Source organism: Salvia splendens, chromosome 1 (genome assembly GCF_004379255.2).
Source record: "Salvia splendens isolate huo1 chromosome 1, SspV2, whole genome shotgun sequence".
NCBI lineage: Eukaryota > Viridiplantae > Streptophyta > Magnoliopsida > Lamiales > Lamiaceae > Salvia > Salvia splendens.
The window spans coordinates 12,192,923-12,208,956 of record NC_056032.1 but is presented as its reverse complement, the minus strand read 5'-3'; the positions used below and the strand labels follow the sequence as shown (position 1 = coordinate 12,208,956).

General features: G+C 38.8%; 3 protein-coding genes across 4 annotated transcripts; 1 reads left to right on the top strand and 2 right to left on the bottom strand.

Annotated features, from left to right (window-relative positions):
* Window positions 1–1,376: 1,376 nt before the first annotated feature.
* Window positions 1,377–4,096, bottom strand: LOC121796019. Of its 2 annotated transcripts, none has more exons than XM_042194708.1 (2): window positions 2,240–4,096; window positions 1,377–1,691 (listed from the first exon to the last, which is right to left on the bottom strand). In XM_042194708.1, the coding sequence occupies exon 1, from the start codon at window positions 3,837–3,839 to the stop codon at window positions 2,244–2,246; it is 1,596 nt and encodes a 531-aa protein (XP_042050642.1). In that variant the 5' UTR covers window positions 3,840–4,096; the 3' UTR covers window positions 1,377–1,691; window positions 2,240–2,243. The 2 variants fall into 2 exon arrangements, with proteins under 2 accessions (XP_042050642.1, XP_042050651.1); XM_042194717.1 differs by having other exon boundaries at window positions 1,377–1,677.
* Window positions 4,097–6,418: 2,322 nt separating this feature from the next.
* LOC121803039 (guanosine nucleotide diphosphate dissociation inhibitor At5g09550-like) lies at window positions 6,419–9,398 on the top strand. Its single transcript, XM_042202753.1, has 13 exons — window positions 6,419–6,505; window positions 6,870–6,932; window positions 7,031–7,114; window positions 7,223–7,330; window positions 7,403–7,575; window positions 7,779–7,890; window positions 7,968–8,048; window positions 8,130–8,192; window positions 8,310–8,408; window positions 8,488–8,612; window positions 8,689–8,899; window positions 8,972–9,046; window positions 9,142–9,398. Exons 1-13 carry the CDS (start codon window positions 6,419–6,421, stop codon window positions 9,190–9,192), a joined length of 1,332 nt encoding a protein of 443 aa, XP_042058687.1. The 3' UTR covers window positions 9,193–9,398.
* Window positions 9,399–9,732: 334 nt separating this feature from the next.
* Window positions 9,733–10,608, bottom strand: LOC121796322 (UDP-glycosyltransferase 91A1-like). Its single transcript, XM_042195201.1, has one exon. The coding sequence runs from the start codon at window positions 10,606–10,608 to the stop codon at window positions 9,733–9,735; it is 876 nt and encodes a 291-aa protein (XP_042051135.1).
* Window positions 10,609–16,034: the final 5,426 nt, after the last annotated feature.

Below are 16,034 nucleotides of genomic sequence, written 5' to 3'. Positions count from 1 at the left end.
GTTCACTCTTGCTCTATCTAATTAACCACATTAACCAACAACTCCTTTAATCCTATGCCGACTAAGAAATGTGTCATTTTAACCGGGATGGAGGGAGTAGTTTTGTAGTTCACTCTATTTTTTATTTCTATTTATTTTCTTTAAATATTATCCATTTTATAAAATTAAATAATGCTATAAATAACAAAGTTATTTCATCAAAAATTTTAAAAAACATTATAAAGTCAAATGGATTGGTATTTATAGAATTTTATATTATAAATACTAAAAATTGCATGATTAAATTTCCTAAAATTTACATTAATTATACACTTATGCATTTTAAATTTCTTTGTTTACTAATTAAAAAATTGAAAATCAATTAGAATGAATTTAAAATATAATTTTTTATTTTAAAAATGACTCGGGGTCAGCCCGGAGCCACAATATGTACCGCTCCAGGGGATGAGATCCACTGCTGTGTACAAAAACACATCAAATATGCTGTGCATGAAACGCACATAATACTAAATGAAACGCAGCCCATGTTTCTTTATGATAAAATATTAAACAAATAGGAATATAAATCATCTAAAGAAATGCACAAATTATATGGAGTACGTATATTTTCAAGAAAGGAAGCAGCGCAAGTTTTCTCTGTGTCTTTATTTTTTATAATAAATTGAGTTTTCGTTCGATACTATTTTCATTTATAAATCTATACTAATACTACTTTAGAATTTAGTTAGATTCAAAATTAAAACTTTAAAACCTATCAATTCTAATTATTACTCCATCCGAATATGTACTCTTTCCTTTTTAGTCCGTCCTACAAGAATATACACTTTCTAATTTTGAAAACTCTTTTATCTCTAATGAGGTGAGACTCATTCTACACTTGAAATACTTTAATTACTTTTTCTCTTCATCTCTCTCTTACTTTACCAATTTTGCATTAAAACTCATGTTGAACCCAAAGTGCATAATCTTTTGAGACGGAGAGTATATTATATGTATGTTTTATGTTTTTGTTTATATTCTAATGTTTTATGTTTTTGTTTATATTCTAGTAGTATCTTTTTTCACAAAAAACATAATTTCATATGATAAGATATTAAAATAAAAATACAGTAAAATGAAACATAACGTATTATTTTTTAAAATTCAGTAAGATTCACAAAATATGTTTTAAATTTATGAATATAACAAAATATGTTACGTATATTTATGAATATACTTTTTATGAATCTATATTTTGTTCGTTTGATTTATGAATATAACTAATTTATAAAGTATCACTACAAATTTTTAAATAAAAGATTATCCAATAGTAAAAGTAAACTTAGTAAACAAAATAAAGACACATGGAAAACTTGCGCTGCTTCCTTTCTTGAAAATATACGCACTCCATATAATTAGTTCATTTCTTTAGATGATTTATACTCCTATTTGTTTAATATTTTATCACAAAGAAACATGGGCTGCGTTTCACTTAGAATTACGTGCGTTTCATGCACAGCACCAAATGCGGTATTTTTGTACACAGTAGGGGATCTCATCCCACCGCTCCAGACCCCATCCTAGGTCGCACACCCCCCGAGGTACCACCCCCTCCTTCCACCTGAGCAGTCCAGCACCCCCAAATTTGTAACGTTGCTATCTAACCCGGATTTCAACTGGAAGGCTTCAAACTTGCACCTAATCACCAACAACTACACAAAGATTAGAGAAAAAAAATTATTTACACATTTAAATCTTTTCAGAAGGAGCAAAACTAAGGCCAATTTGATTACCACACAACACACAGTATTACTTAAATCACACACAGACATTTGATCAAGCATTAGATAAAACATCCTAGATTGTTACTAGCAAGTAGCAATGAAAACAACCAACATTCTTAACCAGACATATTGATCCTAGAAAGATCAAGCATAAGCTGCTTAGATAATCAATTAAATCAATGTAATGGAGAACTTGGGCATTTTGAAGCATCAATATGTTGATTAAAGCCCCCGAGCAAAATACTACACAAAGCCACATTATATATGAACTTCACTAGCACAAGAGCTTATCCTCAATTTTAACCGCATAGAGCTACCAAGTCGAACCACCAGATGATCAAGGCCACATAAACAGCAGCAACTGATATTCCAAGTTGATCAACATACCAAAATTACAACACTAGCAGCTTTTAATTCACTAGTGCGGAGCTAACAAGAAACACGATCACCTACAATTACAGTTGTTAAGGTCTTACTTTATTACACAGCCTTGACAGCCTTATCATCACCTACGACATTAAGAATGGGGAGACTGCTAAGGAATTCATCAAGGCCCTCAAAAAATCCAATCCCTTCAATGTTATCATCCTCCCCGCAGCTTGACCCATTCCCTTGCTTCGCTCTAGGAGCTGCCTCCTCAGCTTCGTTGCTGAATTCCACATTCAAATCCAACTTCTCGAAATTCTTAGCAACTCTGGAAGGTTGTTTTCTAGCATTAGTAGCTGGCACTTTTTTGCTCGACTCGGCTGCTGTTTTATTAGGGGTCTCCACCCCGTTTGGAGGTACTGAATCGTCGACATTCTTCCCCTTATCCACACGTGCTTTCCTAGCACTTCTACCGGGCGTCCCATTAGCCCCCTTTCCTTTAACAACCCTTGCTTTCTTGTTCCTTTTCTCTGCATCCTTATTCCAATTATCATCATCAGACTCACTTGACTCTGAAACCTCAACAAAAACCTCATCGTCATCAAAATATATCCTAGGAGCCGGGCTCTTCCGTGGAGGCATTCTAGTATTGAACATAGGTGAAAAGGGAGTCCAAGATGAGGCAGCACCCTTGTTTTTCTCCCAATTCTCCATAGAAAACCCCATTGGTATAAAGCCCCAGCAGCAAAAGTACACATCTTGTCCATCCACCACCGGCGGTGGCGACGGAATTACCACCGCCTGAAACGCTTTCTTACAATTCTGGCACCGCAGTGTACAGTCAGCATACAGATTAGGATACTCATACATATAATAGCAATAAGGGCATGCAGTCCAGAGAGTCGATCCGTCATCATTTCCTTCTGCCTCCATTTCCTCCTCCTCTTCATCTCGCTCGGCCTCTCCCACATTCAAGTTGCGACTATTTCTCTCATCAACGCTAGAGTTATTTTGTGCAGGTGGAGAAGCAGCAGCATTTGCTGCACACGGCGTCTCCTTACTTATTTTGGCACCTAGATGACTACCCGAATTAAAATGCATGGTCGACCCGACGGTAACCGGGTCGACGTGAGTGCTTGCATGTACCTGAACTTGTGAAAAGGGAAGGGCGCTGCTTTGCTGCGGAGGCACGAGGCCGGTCGAGCTGCTGCCCCCGTTGAAAATGAAATTTTGGTTCAATGGCGGAAGGGGATTGCTATACGGGTCTGGTTGAGGGTGCAAGTAGAAGGATATTTCTTGGTCGTAGAGGGATCTCCTCGTAGGATTGGAGAGCACGCTCCACGCATCGACCACGAGGCGGAAGGCCTGGTCGGAGAAGGGGAATTTATTCTGCTGAGGGTTTAGGACGATGGCGAGGCTGCGGTACTGGGAGGCCACGAGCTCCAATTCGCGGCCCTGCTGCGGCGTGAGGCGGAGGATCGCGTACCAGTCCTCCTGGTTGTTTCCGATCCGGCGGTCTCCGGCGAGGAGGGTGTCGACGACGGCGAGGATTTGATCGGCGGGGGTGAGCGTGGGGTCGGAGTCGCGCGCGCGGGCGGCGAACGACTTGCTCCCCATCAGGTCACGCGCCGACAGAAGCTTCTCCGAGATTGTAAGCCACCGCAGGGCCTCCGCGCGCGTGGTGGTCGTCGGGAAAAATGGGTGCTCCATTTCTAGGTTGAAATTGGGAATTGCAGAATTTGTGTCAATGGGAAGGGGGGGGGTTGTTTAGTGCGAAAGTACAAGAAAGGGGATGGGTTTTTCGGGAAAGGTCGGGCTGACTGGATAGTGACGAGGGTATAAAGGGGATTTCATTAGGTCTGACCTCAGCCGGATTGAGAAGGATGACGAGTGTAAAATCTGGGACTGGATCCTCTGCAGTGGGGAGGAAACACAGCACCATGCTGTGCCTTGAAAGACGCCGCTTTGCCTCTTTCTTCCTGCTTTTTCATTCCTTTTTTTAAATTTCCGTTCCATATTTATTTTGTCTTATACTAGTAATAGTTTAGTGCTTAGGAATTCCTTATAATTAGAATTAAAATAGCAACGCCGCCTTCTTTTATTTATGTGTATCTTTTCTTCATTTTTATATTTATATTTCTTTAATATTTAAATTTGTAAATTAGTTATTTTATTATATGTTTGTAACAAAGAAATAAAAACTGGTTAATAATACTCCAACCTGCATAATGGAGTAATATTTTTTCAACACAAAAAAACTAAATTTGAAAAAAGTTATAATTATGGAATTAAGACTGAAATAATTGGTCAATTCATTAATTAGTTGCTCAAATAAATAATGTATATTTTTTATTAAACACTTAATTTAATTTAGTTATGTCACTTTGCAGGATATCAAATAAATATTGTAAACATATATAATCATGAGCATTCCAGTTATGGAGGATAGGTAATGTAAAAAAAAACACATATAATTTATAAATTTAATTACTCTGTATTAATTTATAAATTTAATTACTCTGTATTAAAGAAATAGAAATACTAAAAAGGAAGAAAAGAAACACATAAAAAAAGGAAGGCGGGCGTTGTTATTTTAATCCCCCTAAGCACTAAACTATTAGTATAAGACAAAATAAATATGGAACGGTAATTTAAAAAAAGGAATGAAAAAGCAGGATGAAAGAGGCAAAGTGGCGTCGTTTCAAGGCACAGCACGGTGCTGTGTTTCCTTCCCACTGCAGAGGATCCAGTCCCGTAAAATCTGAGATTGGAGTCTGTGGAACAGCGATGGATTCTGTACTGCGTTAGAGAGTAAAGTTCCACTCTGCTGTTCCAAACTTCCAATTAACACAGCAAATATTGGTGTGCTACAAAACGCATCGACTATAAAATTGAACAGAGGATCTCCTCTCAATTCCAACCAATTTTTATTGATACTCAAAAATACTCTTTTAATACCATATGTTGGCAAAGATTATATTGTAAAGATTTAGAAATATAGCTTTTCATCAAACAATTGAAATGTAAATCTAGTTTTTAATTAACTAAACTATCCAAATACAACGTCGGTATGAACAAATTGTGGATAGTAGGGACAAACTAAAGGCTTGGCTGAATAATTTTGCACGTGGCCGTATGCGCTTATCAATCATTATTTTCTACAAATATATATACACACATGCACGTGTGGATGTATTACTATAGGCTTGACTCGAAAAAAATCATCATATGCGTATGTGATTAAATTTGTAGATGAGCTTTGTTTACAGAAGTTGCTGTGGCAGTGAAATAAGTGAAAGGTTACCTCCTCCTCTTCAAGTGACATTTTACGTATATAATCTAAAAATGGCTAGAAAAAATATATTTTCATGAACGTGAATAAATAAATTAATCCATCTTTTTCATTCATACTTTTTCTTTTTAGAATATCCCACTTAAAGTGATATTTTTTTCAAAATATAAATATTAGAGTGTTTCTACTTCATTCTTTTTCATCACTAACACATAAAATTAGTACTACTATATACCAGAAAAAAAATATACTCCATTAACTAGTAGTAATTCCATTTTTTAACAGCTTTTTATTCGTCTCAATGATATTGTTTTTTCCTATGTCAGGGCCATGGGCTTTATTATATCTGGAACAATTTTGTACTATTAGATATTATAGTAAAGGTTATTGGGATAATATTTCATATTTAATATTATCAGTATAAATATTTGTACATTTTGTTTTAAAAATAACAAATGGCATATCCGAATCCGAGGTGTAACTTTCTTAGATAAAAAATTTTATTAGTCAATATAGAAAATAGCAAATAATCTGTCGCCCAATACATATTAGTGTAAATTAAATATGATCTTATATAATTATGAAGTGTTTATATTTTACTGACTCGTCTATCTCTTTATGGTAGCTACAATCACACACAATAAATTGCATGATAATTTGTGTTGCTATACCACGAGAAGAAGAAAACAATGTGTAGTCATATGCAATGAGTGCAGTAGCAATGTAGCAGTACATGTAAATTCTGTTTGTGTAGAGAGTGATCTATAAATGAATTACTGTATATTAGTAATTCCAATGACTGGAGTTACTCTTGACATAACGGTTTTATGGTTAAAAAACAAAATTAATGTATACGCTTCAAGATTTTCAGTGGCCATCAACTGCGGATCTTCATTTGCTTGTTAATATTACTCTTTCCTCCCTTACATGTCTCCCCTTACACTACTCTTCCATTTCCTTTTGAGATCTCTTCTGCCTTATTTTTTGTGTGTGCGACATGGATGAAGAGTACGACGTCATTGTTCTCGGTACTGGTCTTAAAGAATGCATTCTCAGTGGCCTTCTCTCTGTCGATGGTTTAAAAGTATCTTCTTCGCACTCGGATTATTGCTTTATATCTGCTGCATTATTATTATTTGCCAATTTCCTATTCTAACCATCTCAGACACACTGTTGTTATTGTCTGATCAAATATTTCATCCAAAACATACATTAAAATTTATAGGTAATTACTTGATCATCTTGTCACACAATGGAAAGCTCTTTTAGTTTTCTTGATTTTTTAAAAAAAACTCTGCTTTCTGTTGTAATTTGAACGAAGTAAATTATTTTGTTCCTTCGGGGACATTCAAATGGCACAACAGGTGAAGAACAAAAGGAAGTAAACTTTAATAAACAACTAATTTTACATTAATGTTGAGTTCCATTCTTTTGGTTTTAACAAACAGGTACTACACATGGACAAAAACGACTATTATGGAGGAGAGTCCAGCTCTCTCAATTTGATTCAGGTCGCACAATCTCCCATTAATGTGACTAAATGTTTTTGTTATCTAGTTTGGATGTAACAAACTGAAGTGATTCTGATTTCATATCTCCTTTCCTGTAGCTCTGGAAGCGCTTCAGGGGAGAGGAGCAACCGCCTGAGAATTTGGGCACAAGTAGAGAGTATAACGTTGATATGATCCCAAAGGTATTACAGAATCCAAGATAGAAACTGCAATGCATAAGCCATTTGTTTCATAGCTTATGTTGTTTGTTTACTATGGGTAAAAATGAGATTTTGATGTGATTATTGTAGTTCATGATGGCAAATGGAACTTTGGTGCGTGTCTTGATTCACACGGATGTCACCAAGTACCTCAACTTCAAGGCCGTAGATGGTAGTTTTGTCTACAATAAAGGAAAGGTTTGATGAATTTTTGCTAGCTTTCTGTATTTTGCCTTTTTCGTTCAACCTTGATTTGAAATTATGCTGCAGATCCACAAGGTCCCGGCAACTGATGTCGAGGCACTGAAATCCCCACTTATGGGGCTGTTTGAGAAGAGGCGTGCACGCAAGTTCTTTGTTTTCGTTCAAGACTTTGATGAGAGTGATCCCAAGACTCATCATGGGATGGATTTGGACACAATTACAGCAAGAGAACTTATCTCGTTCGTTTCTCACACTAATGCATCACTCTGTCACACTGCCATTTACACCAAGTTGTTAATAAGCAATCAACTGATATTGGCGCCTGATCCTAACCTATGAGTTTCTTGTGATGTTGGAAATGGAACGCGAATTTATCATAGTTGTGTGCTGCATTTTCTAATTTGAACTCTCGACTGACAGCCTCATGTGCTCTAATATGCAGAAAGTATGAACTGGAAGATGACACGATTGAATTTATAGGCCATGCTCTGGCTCTGCATTTTAGCGATGAATACCTGGACAAGCCGGCAGTGACTTTTGTGAAGAGAATGAAGGTAGAGAGATTCAATAAAGTTGCAGTCAACATTGTTCTCTTCTAAACTGAAAACTACTACTTTCTTCTCTACAACAGCTGTATGCAGAGTCTTTGGCAAGATTTCAATCTGGATCTCCTTACCTCTATCCTATGTACGGACTGGGAGAGTTGCCTCAGGTATGCTTCTTTTTGCGTATCAATTCACATGTGTACTGTTGTTATCATGGTTTTGACTTGCTATGATGCTCTAATAAACAGGCATTTGCTCGTCTGAGCGCAGTTTATGGTGGGACTTACATGCTAAGCAAGCCAGACTGCAAGGTTATAATCTCTCAGTTCTACTTTCTGAATACCTCGTCTATCCAATGCATTTCTCCTCCAAGAACTACTCGTTGTTACATCCTAGCTTCGTTCATGGCTACTTCTTTCAATCTGCAGGTGGAGTATGATGATGGAGTTGCAATTGGAGTTACATCTGAAGGAGAAACAGCTAAGTGCAAAAAAGTTGTCTGCGACCCCTCATATTTACCCGATAAGGTAACATTCTGTGGCTTTGTGATCAGCAAAGACATACATATAGTTTGGAGATAGTTTTCAAAATAAATTCTGATTTCAGGTTGAGAAGGTAGGGAAGGTTGCGCGTGCTGTCATTATAATGAGCCACCCAATCCCAGACACTCACGAGTCGCACTCAACTCAAGTCATCATTCCACAGAAGCAGCTGGGCCGCAAATCAGACATGTATGTTTTCTAACCAATTTACCTTTTTTCTGATTAATGTAGGAGCATTTACTTGTGTATCTCTTATTTGTCTTAGGTATCTATTCTGCTGCTCGTACTATCACAACGTGGCGCCACAAGGCAAGTACATAGCTTTCGTTTTGACAGAAGCTGAAACTGACGACCCGGAGGCTGAGCTGAAGCCCGGAGTGGACCTTCTCGGACCAGTTGATGAGATATTCTATGAAACCTATGACAGATACCAACCTACAAATGACTGTGATTCTGACCACTGTTATATTTCTATGGTACGCGTCTCATTCTTCTCTGCTTAACTCTTTGTCACATCATGATCACATTTTCATGTTATGGCATTGCAGAGTTATGACCCATCCACACACTTTGAGACCACTGTGGAAGATGTTTTGGCTATGTACACCAAGATAACTGGAAAGGTGAGTGTGACAGTAAAGATTAGACAAATTGCCAACATAATAAAAGAATAGTATAACTAATTCATATGATTTCAATCTCGTATGAATTGGTTTAGGTTCTTGATTTGTCAGTGGACCTAAGTGCAGCAAGTGCTGGTGAACAATGACGTATCTAATGCGAGTTGTGAATTGGTTCCAATGGTTGACAGCAGATGAAACTAGTACATGCATGCTCCTCCTCAGCTTCATACAAGTTCAAGTTTACCAGATTCTTCAAGTTTTTGCTTCGGTTTTGCATTTTATAGTAGCTGCTAATAAGAAGATAACTTTCTGCTAAGTGGTTTTTCGTGTGTAATGGAACAAGCCCTTTGCATTATAGCCATGGATGGAAATGGGGTGTGTTCCATGTTCCAAGTTCCAAGTTCCAACTCAACTTACTAATTATATGTGCCTTTAATTTCTATGCTAATACTTATAAGAATATTGAGTATTGAAATAAACTAGTCAGAATGCTTACTTTATGCATTTTATTAGGTTCAATCTAGTTTCTAGTTTCCGATTTTCCTTGGAAATTCTACAAAAGAGGCCAGTTTAATAATGCCAAAAGATAAAAAAGGTTGTAGTTGTGGATACAGAGATGGATTTCAACAGAAAGATATGTAAGGTATAACAACTTGTAGGTCTTAGCATTTCACTGAGATATCTTCTTACACTTGCTTCTGTGTAGTGATGTTTTTGAGATGATCCATAAATTTGTTTACATAATTATCCTGACGCTCATGATCGCCAAAGACAGTTTGCAGCTGTGTTGCCTTGAGCCTCAACTGCTTGCCTTGTTCTTCTACAAGAACTCGTCTTATGGACTCAGCAACCACGCCCCGACTAAATGTACCATCCTCGTTCCTGGGGACCTCGTGTGCAACTTGGTTTTCCACTAACAGCTTAGCAGTGAGTCCTTGGTCTGCTACCATAGGAAGAAGAATTAGTGGGTGGCCATGAGCAAGAGATTCTATACTTGTTCCCCAGCCGGAGTGGAAAAAACACCCCCCTATTGCTGGATGGGCGAGTATCTGTTGCTGAGGTGCCCAACCAAGAACAACCAGACCCTGGCTTCGTGTGCGCCTGACAAAACCAGGAGACAGTAAATCCCGAGTATCCACGCCTATTGGCTTCCTTAGAATCCACAGGAAAGGTAATCTTGAAAGCTCAACTGAATATGCTAATTCATGTATTTCATTGAGGGGCATCTTGTACTCGCTCCCGAATCCTACATATAACACCGACTTGGGCTCTCTCCCGTCCAGCCATTTGCATGTGTCGGCCCACCTTGATGCGTTCTTGCTCTCTCCAGTTTTTGGAGGAAGCAAGCCAATATTAAACTGGCTTCTGAAATGTTTTTCGAAGGTTTTTTGAATTAGATTTAAGTAGTTGCTCTCAAACTCTTCGCAGCTTCTCACCAACACAAAGTTGCTTCCCTCAACGACCTTCGCCAGACGTTGGCCAGAGGAAAAGCCTGATGCATCAGGGACGTGTATATTGTGCATCATCCATGCTTCATACTCCTCGGTGTGGGGAGAAGGCATCCAATCCGGTGTAGCATTCTGGACTCAGATGTTGCTTTCCATCCTTGAGCTCAATCAGTGGCCCCATGTGAGCCAAGGTAGCAGCCGTATACACGCTGAAAAACGCAGTGCTTACGCCATATTTGGCCTCAACTTCTAAGATTCGGTATGCAGCAAAGTCGAGGACTATCAAATCTGGCTTGACCTTCTCAACCAGATGCTCAAAGACGCTTCATTTGGATCTCCACAAGCTCCATAAGAGCTGATGAAATGGCAGGTAATCTCTGCAGGTTTCTTGGGGTGGAAACATATGAAACAAAGACGCCTTTTGCTGCTAGTCGCTTCGATAACCTCAACTGTGGGCATAATTGTGCAATGTTTTGTTTGTGTATGACATTGATACCGACCAAACAGGAAAACTTATTTCAAAAGACTAGCCTGTTAGGAGAGAGCGCTCATTTAGTCTATATACCCCACATCGAGCTCATTTAGTCTATATAGACCACATCAGTTGTGATAGTCTATATACCCCACATCGAGCCCATTTAGTCTATATAGACCACATCAGTTGTTCTGACAACCGATGTGGGAATTGAGTCCGTAACATTCGACCCCACATCGAGCCCATTTAGTCTATATACCCCACATCAGTTGTTCTCACAACCGATGTGGGAATTGAGTCCGTAACATTCGACCCTCATCAGTTGTTCTCACAACCAATATGGGAATTGAGTCCGTAACATTCGACCCTCCTTGGGAATTGAGTCCGTAACATTCGACCCTCATCAGTTGTTCTCACAACCAATATGGGAATTGAGTCCGTAACATTCGACCCTCCTTTAAGGGCCAACGTCCTCGTTGGTCACGGCCACGTTGGTCACGGCTGGTTCTTTGTCAGGCCACCACTTCGTGGGCCATCACTCTGAGTTCTCGTTGGTCACGGCCACGTTGGTCACGGCGGATTCTTTGCCCGGCCACCACTTCGTGGGTCACCACTCCGAGCGGTCCCAAACGCACTCGTTGGTCACGGCGAGTTCGTTGCCCGGCCACCACTCCGAGCCGTTTAGACTCTCAATGAAAGCACCAATTGATACAAATCAAACAGGAGAACTCATCCCAAAAGACTAGCCTGTTAGGAGAGAGAGCTCATTTAGTCTATATACCCCACATCAGTTGTTCTCACAACCGATGTGGGAATTGAGTCCGTAACAGACATTGAGTATACAAACCTAAACAAAATTGCTCATCCCGTTGCAGCTAGCCATAGTATACAGACAAAGAGTGAGAAGATCCGGATGTGTGATTTAAACTATATGGCTGAGAGCAAAAGGGTATCATGTGCCCAAATGCCAGCCATGGAAACATCATTATATGGTAAGTACTATCTCATGGCCCGAGAAAATGTATAAAGCCCGCCTAGGCCGGCATGCTAACACAAAATTTGGGAAAACGCTAACCCACCAATTTTGGTGGGTTTGTGAACTGTTGCATTATGATAGCCAATTTTACCCCTTTTTCTTCTCTCTCTGTCTCCCACCTTCTCTCCACACGCAGCTCTCTCTCTTCTCTTTCAGAAACTTCTTCTTTTTTTGCATCATCTAGGAGGCGCCGGCCATCGTACTGTGTTCGGCTACATTCTCCGGCGTCGTGTGGAGTTTAGTGACTCCGGCGGTATTGACCGTTCCTCCCAACAACCGTCGTCGGACCTTCTCCCCTGATGGATTTATTGTTCTAAGCCTCTTCTTGTTGATATTCATATCTAAGCCTCTTCTTTCTCCTGGTTCTTACTCAATTTCGGTTGATTATTTTTTGCTCAAAATAGGACAGAGGGTGCTTTGCTCTAATTTGCTGGAATTTTGGTAATAGTTCATTCGATTTTTATTATGGTTGAATGTGTTCATCTTGCTCGAATTGAGACAGTGATTATAGAGCTGAGCTTCTTCCTCGACTGGTGTTTTGTCTTAGAGCAACAAGAAAGTCACTGTTGATTTCTTCAATAATTAATTTAAAATTTGCTGTTTAACACAAATTGATTCAGTTAATTTACAAAAATAGAGTACTTAATAATCAGCTACTTTTTGGATTAATTAGTGACCTAATTTACACAACCGTTACGGCAGTTTTAAGATATAATATGTTAATATGCAATGATAATTAAAGACCAATTAAGTAATGAAGCATAATTTTAGATAAATTATAGGAGGTGTAGTAGTACAAAATATATTTACCAATTGTAACAAGGGTATTTTTGTCCTTTTTCATTTTATCTACACAATCATTTTAGAGACTATCTTATCAATCAAACAACTAAAAAAACACTATGTTAAGTTAAGTATCTTATATTCTATCTACGAATCAAACGAGCCCTTATTCTTAAACAAACATAGCCAACCGAGAAATGTTAAAAAGAGAGGAAGATTAGGTATTGGCAAAGTTAATCAATGATCCAATAATCAGGAAAAATCGGGTTTATAGGCGAGTTTGTCACTAAAATAACGAAAATGTACTCATTTTGTTATCTATTCCATATATGGGAAAAACGCCAATGGTACTGGCGTGTCTATACGTAAAGACGCCAGCAAAGTTGGCGTTTTACAATGCCATCGTATTTTACTCGTATTTTCTCCAAATACAGTTAAGTTAAAACACATTAATTTGGTTGGCGTGTTTAGTTTGAAAACGCATTTTGGATTGGCGTGTTTGTATAAAGAAACGCCGTAAAGAATGGCGTGTTTATATACGCCATCACGGATGGCGTTTTACAATTGAAAAACGCCAACACGAGCGGCGTGTTTATACAGACTGATATAGCAGGCGAGCCTTTCCCAAATAGCGAAAAACTCACATCACACACTTCGCGATTTTATCCAAAGCAGCGCCTCTCGTCGCGAATTCGCCCTCCTCTCCGTGATTTCGCCCTCCATTCATCAATCGGTGCTATTCTTCCCCAAATTTATATATTTTTTTCGGTTAGTATGCTTATTGTTTACATTATTAGAGTAATTGTTGGATAGTTAGCTATGGTTTGTAATGGGTTGTGAATTGAGTTGAAATATTGTGCATTTTGGATTGATTGAATGACGTTATTGTTGATTATTATGTTGGATTGTTTGGGTTTAAGTGAATTTGTGTATAAATTTGATTTTAAACCTAAACCCTAGGGTTGTTATAGCTTAAAAATTGGGTAAATTGATTTGATTTATGTGTGTTTTGGTTGATGTATATTGTTTAGTTTGAATTGTTAATTTTGTGTATATTGTTAGGTTGAAATTGAAATTGAAATTGAAATTGTTAATTGAAATTGTTAGGTTGGGCAAATTGAAATTGGGCAAATTGAAATAGGTAGGTTGATGTATATTGTTTAGTTTGAATTATTAATTTTGTGTAGGTGAATTGTGTTATGATTTTGAATGTGCAATGTTGTGTAGGTGAATTTGTGTATTGTGAATTATTTGATTTTGGTGTTCCATTTTGTGATATTGGATTAAATTGTATCTAATTATTGAATTGGTTTAGGTTTGGTTATTGTTTAATTTGGATTATGAATGTTGTGTAGGTAAATTATGGCATCATCTTCAACTTTTCGTCGCCGGCTTGCATGTGGTCCTGCAGATCCTTCTGTATTGTATTTTCAGAGACAACACTCTAATAACATATGGGCAGGAATTCTATCAGAAGACGTCCGTTGCCGACGATATGAATGAATCATTTGGGATGTTCCCATACATCATCGTGTTTTGGAAATAGTGGACCAAATGGGGTTCGGCGATATATTGAGGTGTGGTCAACCAAAGGACATTGACCACCATCTCATCACCGCATCGATTGAACGTTGGAGGCCAGAGACTCACACGTTTCACTTTCCAGTCGGTGAAGCGACTGTGAAATTGGAAGACGTGGAGGTCTTATGGGGCCTCAAAGTTGACGGAGAGGCTGTGACGGGTTACATCCCCACGAAGGATGTGGGATATTGGAAGGACGTGTGTTTGGATTTTCTAGGATTTGTGCCAGACGCAGCTGAGTTGAAAGAAATGGTTTGGAAGCAGACAAGCTTATCAAATCAATTGAGGGTTAAGCTGAATGATGAGCACGATCACAACATATATGCTCAACGGGCTCGTATATACTGTCTGCTATTACTTGGTGGGCTGATGATCCCGAACGCCTCCGGAAATAAAATTCTGTTCTTCTACCTGCAATTTTTCATGGATATAGAACAGTGTTCTAACTATAGCTGGGGTGGTGCGACGCTTGCTTGCTTGTACCACAATTTGTGTGAAGTTGTGTTGCTAAGAGGACCGATGTCGAGGGAGCTTTAACTTTGTTATAGCTGTGGGCTTGGGAGAGAATCCCAAATATTAGACCAAAGATGCTAAATCCCGTGCTTATAGACTACGCACCATGTGCAAGCGCGTAAGTTGTTCACTAATTCTATTTTTAAGCTTAATGTTCATCAATTTCCTTGTAATTCGCTCATAATTTAAATTTTTCAGATGGAATGGTCCGGCGTCATATGCAAAAGCACCCGGGCATGTATTGAAAATTTCTGAGATCAGTTCTCCATGATGCACGTCAACCAGGTAATTCATATACCTATAAATTGTTTTTTGTTTGTTGTTTTTTATTCAAATTATTTTGAATAAATTTGTTTCACATGTAGTTTATTTGGAGGCCTTATCTCCAGCGAAACTTGTCGGAATGTTGTGTTGTCGGTCGTCCTATATGGACGTCGATAACAACTCTTATCTGCTGGAATCTGGTTGAGCCACACCTGCCACAACGAGTGTTGCGACAATTTGGGATTGTCCAACCGTATGTCCCGCTCCTCCACCACTTCCACGGTTCTGATTTTACGAAACAGGATCGCCGTAGAAAATCTGGCCGGAATTGGGCTCAGTGGCACACCCATCATATACAGGAGTGGGACAATAGGCACGACTTGGTGTGGACTGATGTGGAGTACACTATGGAGCCTGTTGCAACCGATGAATATATGATTGGTTTCACCAAATAACTGTGGTGTATTTAACCAAACCTGGCGTGCATGTTGAAGAGGGCTTCCACGAAACGGCATCTTCTCATAACTTCGCGGTAAATTGTAAAAACTATTAATTATTTAAATTCATTTTATAATATGTAATTAACTTTGAAAATTGTAGGTGGAGACGCTTCACAACATACGCCACTTTCTAAGTGGCCAAGATATGACAGAACATCCCGCTTTGGAAACCACTTCGAGGATGGTTAACGATGGATTGCAGATATCCTGGGAGGCTGAGCTGATGGACTACCGTCCTTCCCAGTGCTCTGCAATGGACATGGACGTCCCCGTGAGGCAAAAGGGGAAACGACGAACCAAGAAGAAAACTGCCTGCGGAGAGTCGTCATCTCAGTTAGTACATGACGCCAATGACGATTTTGTGGATCCACCTCCACCTAGATCTGCA

What these genes read in the sequence shown, in the direction of transcription:
- LOC121803039 (XM_042202753.1), top strand. Translation starts at nt 6,419, where the DNA reads ATGGATGAAGAGTACGACGTCATTGTTCTCGGTACTGGTCTTAAAGAA. An exon ending in GCTCTCTCAATTTGATTCAG is followed by an intron (nt 6,933 to 7,030) that starts GTCGCACAATCT and finishes CCTTTCCTGTAG; the next exon opens with CTCTGGAAGCGCTTCAGGGG. An exon ending in CTGGGCCGCAAATCAGACAT is followed by an intron (nt 8,613 to 8,688) that starts GTATGTTTTCTA and finishes TATTTGTCTTAG; the next exon opens with GTATCTATTCTGCTGCTCGT.
- LOC121796019 (XM_042194708.1), bottom strand. Translation starts at nt 3,839, where the DNA reads ATGGAGCACCCATTTTTCCCGACGACCACCACGCGCGCGGAGGCCCTG.
- LOC121796322 (XM_042195201.1), bottom strand. Translation starts at nt 10,608, where the DNA reads ATGCCTTCTCCCCACACCGAGGAGTATGAAGCATGGATGATGCACAAT.